The sequence below is a fragment of the Thamnophis elegans genome, chromosome 1 (assembly GCF_009769535.1).
Source record: "Thamnophis elegans isolate rThaEle1 chromosome 1, rThaEle1.pri, whole genome shotgun sequence".
Classification (NCBI taxonomy): domain Eukaryota; kingdom Metazoa; phylum Chordata; class Lepidosauria; order Squamata; family Colubridae; genus Thamnophis; species Thamnophis elegans.
Window position 1 is genome coordinate 168,235,198 of NC_045541.1, and position 13,709 is coordinate 168,248,906.

General features: G+C 45.5%; 1 protein-coding gene across 3 annotated transcripts in view; it reads right to left on the reverse strand.

Annotated features, from left to right (window-relative positions):
- Positions 1-13,709, reverse strand: part of ARHGAP45 (Rho GTPase activating protein 45) — a 71,233-nt gene that overhangs the window by 6,170 nt on the left and 51,354 nt on the right. For 2 of the 3 annotated variants that reach the window (XM_032235705.1, XM_032208307.1), the window contains exons 12-19: positions 13,017-13,154; positions 11,661-11,851; positions 9,175-9,332; positions 7,741-7,827; positions 6,565-6,645; positions 4,987-5,150; positions 4,526-4,714; positions 2,382-2,519 (exon numbers count right to left, since the gene is read on the reverse strand). In XM_032235705.1, coding sequence (XP_032091596.1) covers positions 2,382-2,519; positions 4,526-4,714; positions 4,987-5,150; positions 6,565-6,645; positions 7,741-7,827; positions 9,175-9,332; positions 11,661-11,851; positions 13,017-13,154 — 1,146 coding nt within the window. The remainder of the gene's footprint in view (positions 1-2,381; positions 2,520-4,525; positions 4,715-4,986; positions 5,151-6,564; positions 6,646-7,740; positions 7,828-9,174; positions 9,333-11,660; positions 11,852-13,016; positions 13,155-13,709) is intronic. The other variant, XM_032209039.1, reaches the window with a different exon arrangement.

Below are 13,709 nucleotides of genomic sequence, written 5' to 3' on the forward strand. Positions count from 1 at the left end.
GCCAGGTCCTCTACCTCTGCTGCTCCGCAAATGCAGAGACTCTTCTGCACATTATTTAACTCTCTTTTAAAGGGTGCCATGGTGCAGAGGTGGGTTCCTACCGGTTCAGATCGGTTCCGCCAAATAGTTAGTAACTTGGCTGGACAAGTGACTGTACCGGTTCTAACTTGGGTGCCGTCATCTTTATTTTCTGTTTTGCACACGCGCAGAACAATCTTCATTAAAAAACTGTAATTTTTTCCCTTTTCTAATGGTGTGCGCATGCCAGTCCCAGAGAGGTCCCAGAGATGGGCCATTTTTCGCAAAACGGAGGCATTTTTGCCTTCTCCCAGCCTCCATTCTGCAAGCTTCAGCAGGCCTGGGGAAAGGCAAAAATGCCTCCGGTTTTGTGAAAAACAGCCCATTTTCTGCCTATTTTTTGCAAAAACGTTTTTGCCTTCCTCTAGCCCTGCTGAAGCCTGCAAAGTGTTCCTGAGGGCTGGGAAGGACAAAATGGGTAGTTTGCAGCCTAACTCGGGTGAGGCTGGAGGGCCCCCGTCAGTCAAAACTTTTCGCCACTGTTTCAATGGGCATGGCTTGGTGAGGGGGGTGTCATGTGACTGTGTGTGTGTGAGAGTGATGTCAGGTTGGCCACGCCCACTCAGTCATATGCCCCCCCCCCATCTAGCCAAGCCCACCAAACCGGTAGTAAAAAATATTGAAACCCACCCTTGCCATGGTGACATCTAATAGCAGTGAATTCCATAGGTTTACCCATACTGAGGTTTACCCATATGCCCAACCAAGAGTCAGTTTGGTATAGTTGTTACGTTGCTGACCTAGAAACCAGGGGACTGTGAATCTTAGTCCCACCCTTAGGCAAGAAAGCTGGCTGGGTGACTTTGGGCCAGTCACTCCCTCTCAGCCCAATCCACCTCACAGGGTTGCTGTGGGGAAGATAGGAGGATGAAGGACCCTCCTGTAGGTTCATTGCCTTCAGTTATTTATAAAAAGAATAAAGGTGGGATAAAAATCTAATCAGCAAAATATATTCAGAAGGAGTCGGATGACACCTTTTCCAACTAACATATTTTATTAAAAGTAACTTCAGCTTCTATGAGCAGCAGCTCCATTCAATATATCAAATGTCCTGAAAGTATAATCTGATGCAGTATTCATTTATTACATTTTTATACTCCCCCATCTCATAGTTTGAGGCACTCTGAGCGGCTTATTTAACTTACAACTTAATTTGAGTAAGGGGAAAAGTGGAGGAAGAATATATTTAGATATTTGGGGACTGTTACCAAATTGCTGTGAATCCATTTCACTGGATTAATCTTGGTTAAACAAAGGGAAGGCAGAAAAAGATTCCACCCGTATTCCCACATTATTAATGTAACTTTACAGAATAACAGAATGGAATAAGAGAGTTGGAAGGGACCTTGGATGTCTTCTACTCCCTGTTCAGGAAACCTGCTGTCCCACTGCTTGGGAATGTTCTGAGCAAGGCTTTCCAAGAGTCTGAAGCAAACTCCTTGTCCCGACAAAAAACCCTTTTATTAATTTACTGTAAATTCTGCTCATTCACATCCAGTAAAATCTTTCAAGGGAGGATTTACAGTCACAGACTTTATCTGGCTTGGAGAGCTGACAGGCCGATATCTGCAAAACTTGGCAAGGAGTCTTGGAGAGTCACAGGCCAATTAAGCGAACTAATTGTCTCCTGCAAACTCCACTCCCCTTTTGCTCCTCTTTTATTTCCTCTGGGAGGGGCCATTCATCATCCACCTGTGGCCTTACTCCCAAGTTGACCCCTTTTCCTTAGCTGTTCCCTTCATCTGGCAACTCTGCGCATGCGCACACTGGGAATAGGCTCCAGCTGTTTGTCTGCCTCACTGATTTCTGACTCCAAAGGCAACTATGCCCTGGCCTATGCCCTGGCCCCCTCTCTGCCTCCGACTCAGAGCCCTCATCAGAGCCTTCCCCAGACTCCAGGACTGGCCCATGTTCCTCCCCAACCTCCTCACTGTCCGAATCTGCTGCCAGTTCCACTGGCCGCTTGCAGGCGACAACAGAGAAACCCTATACCATTTCAGACAAATAGTTGTCCAATCTTTTCTTTAAAACTTCCAGTGTTGGAGCATTCACAGCTTCTGCAGGCAAGTCTTTCCACTGATTAATTGTTCCAACTGTCAGGAAATTTTTCCTTCGTTCTAGGTTGGATAAATTTCCGGACAGTTGGAACAATTAATCAGTAGAACACAACTGCATTTCTAGGTGAACAAGGTACTCTTTTTCTCCTCCTCCTCTTGGGTTAAAAAACTTCCGGTCTTTCAATGGTAGGGCAGGTGCTCCACCTTTTGGCCCAAAGATTCCAATCGCTCTGCGGGCAGCCTCACCTGGCGAAGGTAGAGCTTCAGCACGTTGCTGATGTCGTGTGGTGAGGCCTGAGACAGCTCAACCAGCTCTTTCCCATTCTCAAAAGCCTGACAGAGCTTCTCCACGCGGGATTTCACTCCATTAACACGGTAGATGCCCTAAGGAAGACAGAAAGGAGTATCGATGGGACAAAATGTTGCTATCATCTGGATTATTATTATTATTATTTTTTGGACCAGTCCCTCTTCTGGATGTTCTTCTTTCAGGCATGCCCAGATCAAACATGTACAGGATAGCAGGTATAAGTATAAACATGGACATGAACAAAGGCAATGTGTACAAATAAATGGGGACGGTAGGACAGGGACGTTAGGCACGCTGGTGCGCTTATGCACGCCCCCTGTACGGACCTCTTAGGAATGGGGTGAGGACCACGGTAGGCAGTTCGTAAGGTTGAAGTGTGTGGGGGTTAAGGACGCAACAATAGAGTCAGGTAGAGCAGTGGTCTCCAACCTTGGCAACTTTAAGACCTGTGGACTTCAATTCCCAGAGTTCCTCAGCCAGCAAAGCTGGCTGAGGAACTCTGAGAATTGAAGTCCACAGGTCTTAAAGTTGCCAAGGTTGGAGACCACTGAGGTAGAGCATTCCAGGCATTTACATTTCCTTTGTTCATGTCCATGTTTATACTTCTACCAGTTATCTTGTACATGGTTGACAAACCAAATAAAACAAAAATAAGATTAAAGTAAAAGTGTACCACAGTAATTATAACGGTGTGATTGGAAAAAAAAAATATTACAACCACCCCAAGCTTTTACAACAGAAGCTGGGCAACCATTTTACAGGGGACGCATGCCAAAAGCGGACAGGAAGAGATCAAAAAGTAACTTTGCTTCCCACTATTTAAATAGTGCGTAGAATTACTCCCCAGGCATTCTTCCTTTCTCTCACATGACAGATCAGAGTTAAACACAGCTTGCTTGCAATCTCTTTAGCACATCTACTGGAGGCCTTACAGCAGGGTTTCCCAATCTTGGCCGCTTTTTAGAGAGGTGGCCTTCAATTCCCAGACACTATGACTGGCTGGGGAATTCTGGGAGTTGAAGTCCACGCTTCTTAAACTGGCCAAAGTTGGAAAACCTCAGCAAAACAGAACAGAGCCGAGCAAAGCACAACCAGATTCTTTTCCAGCAGGGGTGGGATTCAAAAAAATTAGCAACTGGTTCTCTGCCCAATTGCTGGGCGGGTGTGGCCTATTCGGTCTCCTGCACCACAGCTGGAGGGAGAGTTTTCACCCTCCCCAGGCTCCGAGGGCTTTCTTTGAACCCGTGACCTGACAAATGTGGGCATGACAAAAGCACGCCGACGAAACCACGGTGCGAAAACCGCGATGTCATCAACGCGGCCACAACAGCACGCCGACAACAGCGCGCCGACAGAAGCGCGATTTAAGTTAAGGTAAGGGTTAGGTTTAGGTTTAGGTTTAGGGTTGGGTTAGGTTTAGGGTTAGGGTTAGGTTCAGGGTTAGGTTCAGGGTTAGGTTCAGGGTTAGGTTTAGGGTTAGGTTCAGGGTTAGGTTCAGGGTTAGGGTTAGGGTTAGGGTTAGGGTTAGGTTCAGGGTTAGGTTTAGGGTTAGGTTTAGGGTTAGATTTAGAGCGTGCTTCTGTCGGCGCGCTGTTGTCGGCGCGCTTCTGCGCTCATTCATCGGCGCGGTTTAGAACTCGCAGTTTTCTCACCGCGGTTTCATCGGGCGCCCTTTTGTCGTGTGCGCATTTGTCGGTGAACCCTTTGAACCCATTTCCAGACTTCCAGAACTTCAGGGAGGCCCGTTTTTCGCCCTCCCAGAGGCTCACGTGGGCCCTGTACTTACCTGGCATCCAAAATGGGCTGCATGGAGACTCCTGGGAGGGGAGGGATGGTCAGCCAGTCCTTCCAACTACTGGTTCGGTGAACCAGATGTAAAATTAGCATCCGGTTCATCCGAACCGGTCCAAACCGGCTGAATCCCACCCCTGCTTTGGAGTGATCACTGCAGTCTTCGAAAATGAGGGACCATCAACTACTAGGATTCTAACTTGATGGCACAATTCCCAGGCTCTGGGGCAGAGGAAAATCTTCCCCTCTGTAAATACATTTCCTTCATTAATGGTGCTCCAGCTCTTACTTTTGTTTTCATGGCCCGCCTTTCGATCTCATTGATGCACTTTTTGACGATGAAGGGGATGCCATCAGTGCCGGTGTGGGAAGCCTGAGCAAAGTCCCGTCCAAAGAGCTGCAGTTTGCCTTGGAGTTTCTTGTGTCCGCACTGAATGGCCAGGGTCTCCAGGCATTTCTTGTGGCAGGCTAAGTAACACTGGGGAAGAAGCAAAGGAGGTGGAAGTAAAACAGATGTAGAGTTAGGGAGTTTGTGCAGTTCCAGAAAGAGCCACTGGGTGGCAATATGCCATTAACCAAAGGGCTTTCTTTCATTGTTGTTGTTGTTGTTAGGTAGTGTTTCCCAAGGCAGGTTGGGGAATTGTGGAAGTTGGAACTAAATGAACTGTCGTAAGTCGAGGACTATCTGTATCTCTGAGGGGTGCCTCTACTTTTTGTACTGTCTCCCCTTTACCCAAGCACCCATCCTACCTCTTCACATTCAGCTCCCTGGAAGTAAACGTAACTGTTGCACTCCCGGCATTTTGAGGGGGTCCGCAGCTTCCTCAGCCGGTGGGTTTGGGCAGCTCTGGACAAGCTGATATGCCGGAAAGGGCCGGTGGGCGTAGAGATTCCTGGAGTCATTTCATTAATACCTGGTAACCAGAATTTTTTTTAAAAAAGGCAAAGGCTGAAACACCAACCAAATCTGCAGTTTATTATTAGATTTATTCTTAAATATTTTTATCCTGCCATTATTTTTTTTAATAAGTACCGTATTTTTGGGAGTGTAAGACGCACCAAGATTTTGAAGAGGCAAATTAAAAAAAAAAAAGTATTTGCAACTTGCAGACCTCCCAAAATTGGCACGTTTTTTGCCAAAACAGGCTCGTTTTTTCATCAAAAAAAAGGGCATGCATAGTGTTTAGGAGGCTTATAGAATGCTCCTGGTGGCTGGGTGGGCTAAAATGAGCAAAAAACAGGCAGTTTTTCACTCATTTTTGCCCTCCTGAGCCCCCAGGAGCACTCAGGAAGCTTCCTAAAGGCTTTGCATGGCCATTTTTGCAAAAGAGGCAAAAAAATGCTGTATTCAGTGTATAAGACACACCCAGATTTTCACCCCCTTTTTTGAGGGAAAAAGGTGCTGTTTCATTTCTTTTTCTCTGATTATACCAGGGGTATCAAACTCAAGGGCCAGGGGTTGGATCCAGCCCAAGGGGCGCTTAGATCTGGCCTGTAGGGCTGCCATGGAAACAGCAAAGAGCCGAGCCGCGGTGCCTCTGCCAGCGAAAACAGAGCTTGTAAGGGCTGCAGGAGGCCTTCTGGAGCTCCGTTTTTGCTGGCAGAGGGTTGCAGGAAGCCATCGCAGCCGAAAATGGAGCTCAGGAGCTCGTTTTCGCTGGCAGAGCATTCGGCCCACCACAAGAATTACCTGAAATGAGTGGCGTTGAGCTAGCCACGCCCACCCTGACACACACACACACACACACACACACGAAGGTCAAACACAACCCTGATGTAGCCCTCAATGAAATTGAGTTTGACACCCCTGGATTATACGAATCTGGATGGGGAGGAGCCAAGTGAAGTGAACTAAAAGTTACAGTTGTATACAATGCACAGTATTCCAGGACAAAATATAGAACTAAAAAAACAAAAGGAAATGTAGGATTTAGCCTTCCCCACCACACCTTACCTGCTGGAAGAAATATATAAGGACCTGCTCCATCCCAGTGTTTTTCAATCTTACCAACTTTATAAGTTGGGTGAACTGGGAGTCCACCAATCTCAAAGTTGCTAAGGTTGAGAAACACTGCTCCAGCTTCTAGTTGTGGATCTTAGGCCCATTTTACTGATTTTCCCCTTAAGTCCCTCCTCTGCAAGCAAGGCTCTCCAACCTTGGCAACTTTACGACTGGTGGACTTCAGTTCCCAGAATTCCATAAGCCTCAGCAGGCTGAGGAATTCTGGGAATTGAAGTCCACCAGTCGTAAAGTTGCCAAGGTTGGAGACCCCTGCTCTACAGGGAAGAATTTTACGACTAGTTTTATATCGTTCCACTAATACGTACTCTGTTCAAAGGAAGGTGAATTCCCATCAGGTTCTTCTTTAGGGGACAGCGATCCATTTGAAGGCATCTGAGGAAACTCACCTAACCAAGAGAAAACCTCCATTTTAGAATTTATCAAATTGGATCCCAGGCAGGAGAAAAAGGAAAACAGAAAGATGTCAAAGGCAGTCCTATCTAGGGGTCAACATGTGTCTCAGGAAAAAAAAAAGGGAGGGGAGCTTAACCATCACACCACAGTATACAGTTTCTGCATCACACCTTGCAAGAATTCCCCCCTCCCCCCAATGTTCAAGCTTTGGGCTTTTGAGATTTGCCATAAGGAAAACTCCATAGTCTGGAAGAATCTTGGGAGTTTTGGGAGACCCAGAAAGTTGGAATATGTAGAATCCGGCTGAATTTCCAGGTTTTGTCTCAACCACAAAAGCTATTAGTGATTCTAGCAGAAATGCCCCCTTGGAGGGTAGCCTATCTTCAACTCAAAATGTCTTCTTGAGTGATTGAAGGGTAGAAACAAGTTGTTTTTCTAAAGCTCCCTGAATTAAATGACTCTTTCCATAGCTGCCAACCAGGAGTGAAATGCTATCGGTTCGGGCCAGTTTGCCCGAGCCTGTAGTAAAAAATAAAGCTTTAAAAAGTTTTTAAAAGTTCAGACGATCAACTGTACGACAATCAGCTGCGCCTGATTATCTGTGAGGTTCCTGCTTGTTGCAGGGGCCATTTTGTATGAATGCTGCTGTTGCATTGTGTGAGACTCAATTGTGCAGTTTTTGTGTTATTTTTGTGTAAAGTGTGATCGTTGGTATTTGAGCTGTGACTTTGTGAGGCTCCTGCTTGTTGCGGGGGCCATTTTGTGTGAAGTCCAGCTGCTTTTGCATTGTGTGTGAGTCAGTTGTGCAGCCATGGCCACCCGGTCACATGACCACCAAGCCACACCCACCCAGTCACATGACCACCAAGCCACGCCCATAGAACTGGTAGTGAAAATCTTTGAATTTCACCACTGCTGCCAACGTGGGAGCGTGTGCATTGATCAAATATGAATCGAATGCATGAATGAGTGAGAAGGAATGAATATATTGATGCAGGTAGACAATGGATATCTTATTAGATTCTTTTCGGCTCAGACAGATCCTAATGGAACTTGCACAATCCATAGGTCAGAAGATGGGAAGATACCTGGGCTTGTGGCAGGGGATTCCAGACTGTCCTTGGTCTCTGTGATGGCTGGTGGCCATGATTTGTGTACCTGGTGACCTCGCCCACCTAAGGAGCCAATGACAAGGCAGATTTCATTCCTCCATGCGCAGAGTCAAACAAGAGGTTAGACCTTTGCAATGCTGACCGGTTCTTTGAAACAGGGAAGCATCTCCTGGTCAGGCACTTTCCCAATATAGCTGGGTCTCGGTTAGTGCAGATAGGGAATCTCATGAAGGGGCTGCATTATTTTGACCCGCACTACAGATCGTCCTCGGCTTATGATTACAATTGAGCCCAAAATTTCCATTGCTAAGCAAGGCGGTTCTTAAGTGAGTTTTGCCCCATTTGCCCCAGTAGTTAAGCAGCAAATCGCTGCGGTTGTTAAGAGAAGTTGTAGTTGTTAAGTGAATCTGGGTTCCTCCAGATTGTAAAATGGGGCACAGCTCACCTAACAAAAAGCTTGCTTACAGTAATGGAAATTCTGGTTGCAATTGTGGTCGTAAGTTGAGGACTACCTGCCCCTTCTTTTTCAAGCAGCTCCTATTGCTTCTGACCGCTTCTGAGATCAGACTGGAGCTTTCTCCAGTAATGAGCGATAATGAATCTTTGAGTCAGAGGAAAACCCCCAGCATGAAATTATTTGTTCCTGTTGCACATCCCATTTCTGTCTCCATGGTCTCTGTTTCTAGTCATTGCTGGCCTCTTCCAGGTGACCAAAAGTAACAGATGTTCCTTGCCTGGAGAGTAATGCTGACAGAATAAGATATGGGAGGAATACTATTCGAATCCTGGAACAGCTAAAGGTAAAATAAGCTGGTCTCAGTCATGAATAGAATAACAGGGTTGGAAGGGACCTTGGAGGTCTTCTAGCCCAACCCCCTGCTTAGGCAGGAAACCCTACAGCATTTCAGACAAATGGTTATCCAATCTCTTCTTTAAAACCTTGTTCTGACCTTGGCTTCATAAGCACACCAAGGTGCCCACCGTCCTTGTCCTAACAACCCCATTTATTAAAATCCATTTCGTGTATTCATAATCTTGTATGTACTTATATCTATTATCTTATATACACAGGGAAAATTGCCGCAGCTGTGTTTATTCGGCACCTGAGTGAAACATTTAGCGGATTTTTCGGTCGGCACCCGAATTGTTTGTGGTCTGAGCCGTTCGGGACCCGAGGTCCCACTGTGCATGCATACATACATACATACATACATGTATACATGTTTTGCATTTGGGAGCAAATTCATGCTAAATTTACCGGCAATCCTGCAAGGGTAGGATCAGAATGGTACACCTGGAAGCCAAATCCTGCTGGAGACCTTACCTATGCTACAAAACCAAGAGGTCATATACAGGGCGGGAAGGGCGCAGAAATCCAGCTTCAGCAGAAAAGCTAGGCTGTCTCCTCACCTCGTTTTTCAAGCTGGGTGGGACGGCTCTGAGGATCTCGGCCTGTGGCTGTGTCACCCTCGGAGGCTGCTCCATCTTTACTGGAGGTGTCAGAGCTACTCGTTCCTGTGAATTCAGGAATACTGTAGCTGCCTTTTCTTGCCCGAGGCACCGGAGAACTGTTGAAGAGGGAATACAGGTAATTTCTCGACTTATGACCGGTCGTTTAACAACTGAACCTAACTTAAAAGTTACACGGGACACCCCTCCTCCAAAGGGAACCTAGAACCCAGATTCAAAGTTCTGATGGCTGTCTGGCCCAATATTCATGCGACCGCTATCTTTGACACGCGGTGATTGGTCTGCATTCATGGCTTGTTTGCAGTGCCTTATCATCACACGACCAATTTCAACATTTTGTGCTGGAAGCTGTGGTTTACTTCCAGTTTCTTCCCTCCCCTGCAAAAAACCCACTCAATGTAGATACAGGTAATCCTTGACTTATAACTATTAGTTTTGTCACTGTTCAAAATTCCAACGGAGCAGAAAAATGTGACTTACGACCAGTTTTTAAACTTATGACTGTTGCAGCATCCTCATGCTCACTTGATCAAAAATTCGGGCATTTTGCAACTGGCATGTATGTATTTATGACAGTTGCATTGCCCCGGAGGGTCACGTGATCACCATTCGTAACTTTCCCAGCTGCCTTCCGACAAGCCAAGTCAACGGGGGAAGCCAGATTTGCTTAACGACCGCACAATTCATTTAACAAGTGCGACGATCTATTTAATGGGGAGAACCAGGTTGCAAAAGGGGGCAATACTCAATAACTGCCTTGCTTAGCAACAGAAATGTTGGGCTCCACTGCGGTCGTAAGTCGAGGACTGCCTGTATGCTTAACTGAGGACTGTTGCAATTGCTTTATGACCACCGTCTTTGCTTAATGGCTGCCTCCAAAAAATGCTGTACAATTGGGTTGATCACATGGGTGCCTCAGCTAAAGACAGTCATGACATACAATGGAAATTCTAGGCATCATTACTGTCATAAGTTGGGAATATCTGTATTACAAAAGAGCTGAATGGAAGCAAAGATAATCCTTTGACAAGACATCCCCTCAATCCAGCTTTAGCAAACCCATCTGTTAGCAACAGTGGTGGGATTCAAATTATTTAACAACCGGTTCTCTGCTCTAATAACCAGCCGGGTAGGCGGGGATCAGTGGTCATGTGACTGGGTAGGCATGGCCAACTCAACGTCACTCAGGTCGATGAGTACTTCGCCTTAGCTGTAACAATATGATAAGGGTTAACTGGAGAGGCAGTTTTTGTAAGCAGGTCAATAAAGATGAGGCTAGAAACAACAGCAGAATGTTTCCTTCCTGCCTTCCTTACAGGATTAGCCCTGTAAAGTGAGAAAAAATAAAAGATTTCTTCCAACTGCTCAGAAAGTTACCAAACGGTTCTCCTGAATAGGTGCGAACTGGCTGAATCCCACTACTGCTTAGCAACCATTCTCAAGTCTAGGATTCCCTGGCCACTGAATGACTCGTCCTTGAAGTCAGAACTTCATAAATTGCATGTGGGCAGGACAAGACCTTTGAGCCAGTTTCAAGTTCAACTGTAGACACACAGTTCATATATCTATAGGACCGTATGTCTATTACAAGGAGCAATCCCTTATTTCAGAAATATTATTATATGAATTTATTTTTTCAAAAATGCACTTTTTGCCCCTTATTTTGGTCGTTCAACTTTTTACTGTAGAAATGGCAGTCTTTCGCATTCAAGTGAAAAAATACGAAAATTGAGTTATCTTTCTATTGTACGTTATCCTGATTGATTGTCGATATTTTATTACGCTATACACTCAAATTTGTCCTTTATTCCCCCCCAAAAAAATATGGGGTCTGTAATTATAGCCAATGTGAAGTAATCATTTCTAATTTATACCAGGGGTAGTAAACCTTTTTATACCTACCAGCCACTTTTTTATCTCTGTTAGTAGTAAAATTTTCTAACCGCCCACCGGTTCCACATTAATGGTGATTTATAAAGTAGGGAAATAACTTTAATTATAAAATTTATAAAGCAGAGTTACAGCAAACCCCTATCGCCCACCATGAAAGCTGGAACGTCCACTAGTGGGCAGTAGGGACCAGGTTGACTACCACTGATTTATACCATATTAAATATTATTAATACATTGACAATTTTTGTAAAGGCCCTGGGAGCGCTATATCATGGTCATGAACCTGGTTCATGTCTATATGCTATATAGGAATAATTTGGGGGTGGGGATCAGTAGGAAGCAGTCCTGATTTCAGAGAGATTGGTTGGCAAACAGTTTGAGGGGATAACTTCAATTCCCATAATTCTTTGGGGATGCCATTTGGAATTCTGGAATTTGTGGTCCCAACATCTCTGGGGGAGGCTGTTCAAAACAGAGGCCACCAGGACTGATTAGGATTTGTCATGAGTATTAGCATTAGTGCCAAACCCTACCAGTTGTTGCTTGACACGTAGGGCTCAAAATCATACTGTGTCTCAGGTTCGTCTCCCAGCTGCAAGCGCTTGACGTGAGAGGCATACTGTTGCCCGGGATCATAGAGTTTGCTGCTCTCGCACAACGTCTGAAAATAGACAGGCAGTGGGGCTGTCTGCATGTGCATGATTTGATAGAAGGAAATGGTAGCCTGGAATCCGGAAGTCAAAGAAAAGAAGAAATGGGAGAAACATGTCAGAGAAAAGGATGAAATATATGAATAAAATCATGGGGGAAAACCTATCTATGTAGTCGCTAAGAGTCCGTGACCCGACAAAAGCGCGAACGTCATAAGCGCGCCGACAACACCGCGGCACTAAAACCGCGATGTCAAAAGCGCGCTGACAACAGCGCGCCGACAGAAGCGCGATTTAATTTAAGGTAAGGTTTATGGTTAGGTTTATGGTTAGGTTTAGGGTTAGGTTAGGTTTAGGGTTAGGTTTAGGGTTAGGTTTAGGGTTAGGTTTAGGTTTAGGTTTAGGGTTAGGGTTCCGTTACAGCGCGCTTCTGTCGGCGCGCTTTTGTCGGCGCGCTTTAGGGCTAATTAGTCGCTCATTCGTCGCACGGTTTTGTCACCGCGCTTTAGTCACCGCGGTTTAGTCAGTCGCGCTTTTGTTGTGCGCGCATTTGTGGTGGAACCTAAGAGTCAACCCCAACTTATATATTATCAGTCATTAATATGAATAAAACTTTTCCAGTGTGGGCGTCACAAGACCAAAACCCACAAAAACCCATTACCAGAATTCTGCACAAAAACCTTTGTGACAATCTTAGCTCCCACCTGGACACAAACTAAGTTTCTAGTTCTGATGGCAACAAACGTGTCTGTCAGGTTTCCAAGTAATAGCCCCGTAGAAAGCAGAACTCCGAGGCAGTCAGATTCCTCAACGAACAGTTTTATTGGAGATATCACATCGGCACAAACTGGTGAAAACTGACTCTGAATTTTCCCACGGTTTTCACCTGATTAAAAAGTGAAAACTCCCTCTTCCCCCAAACAATCAGTCACATTGTCCAATCAAGGTGCTGGCCAGTTGCCTGGTTACTTCATCCCTCCTTTCTCCAGCCTTTGGTTCCCACAGGAAACTATTTTGTTTTGGCTACAACGCCCCCCCCCCAAATCTAACTATGTTCCCCCTCTCTATCCCTTCTTCGCATCGTGGCAACCCTGAAGCCTCCAAAATGGCCTCAGCTAGGTTCGCTTCAGAGTTGACAGTATCCTTCAAAGAACATGGATCAGAGTGAGCTTGCTTTCAGCTTCTTCTTAAGGATCAAAGGGCTGAACCTCCTTGGTGGGATGGCCCAGCCAAACTCACCGACTTTATGACCTGGTCGCTCTGTTTGACCACCTCATGGAGTTGCCGAAGTGCTGTCACTTTGGTGTCCTCCAACTCCTGCTTCTGGGTGTTGGCATCTGCGATGCAGGTCCGGTATGTTGCCATGGCTTCTTCAGCCTGAATCAGCAAAGGACAGAGAAAATGGCTAACAAGGATAGATGAATTCAGCATTAGACTCCCCCGCAAGGACATAATTTCTGTGCCTCAGGAAGAACATTGCTCAAAAAGGTGGAATGAGATGGCATTTCACCAAGAATCTCTGTTTTAATTAGTTTCTCTTTTTCAATGCCCAAAACTTCCAGTCCCCAAATCTTCTATTTGGGGATTTTTGTAAACATGTCTGGAATCTGAAACTAAGATGAAGGTTACCTGAGGGCAGAACAAGAAGCAATGGGTGGAAACTAATTAAGGAGAGAAGCAACTTAGAACTGAGGAGAAATTTCCTGACAGTTAGAACAATTAATCAGTGGAACAGCTTGCCTCCAAAAGTTGTGAAAGCCTCAACACTGGAGTCTTTAAAAAGATGTTGGATAGCCATTTGTCTGAAACAGTATGGGGTTTCCTGCCTAGGCAGGGGGTTGGACTAGAAGACCTCCAAGGTCCCTTCCAACTCTGCTATTGTATTGTATTGTATTGTATTGTATTGTATTGTTATTTTTACTAAATGGCTTC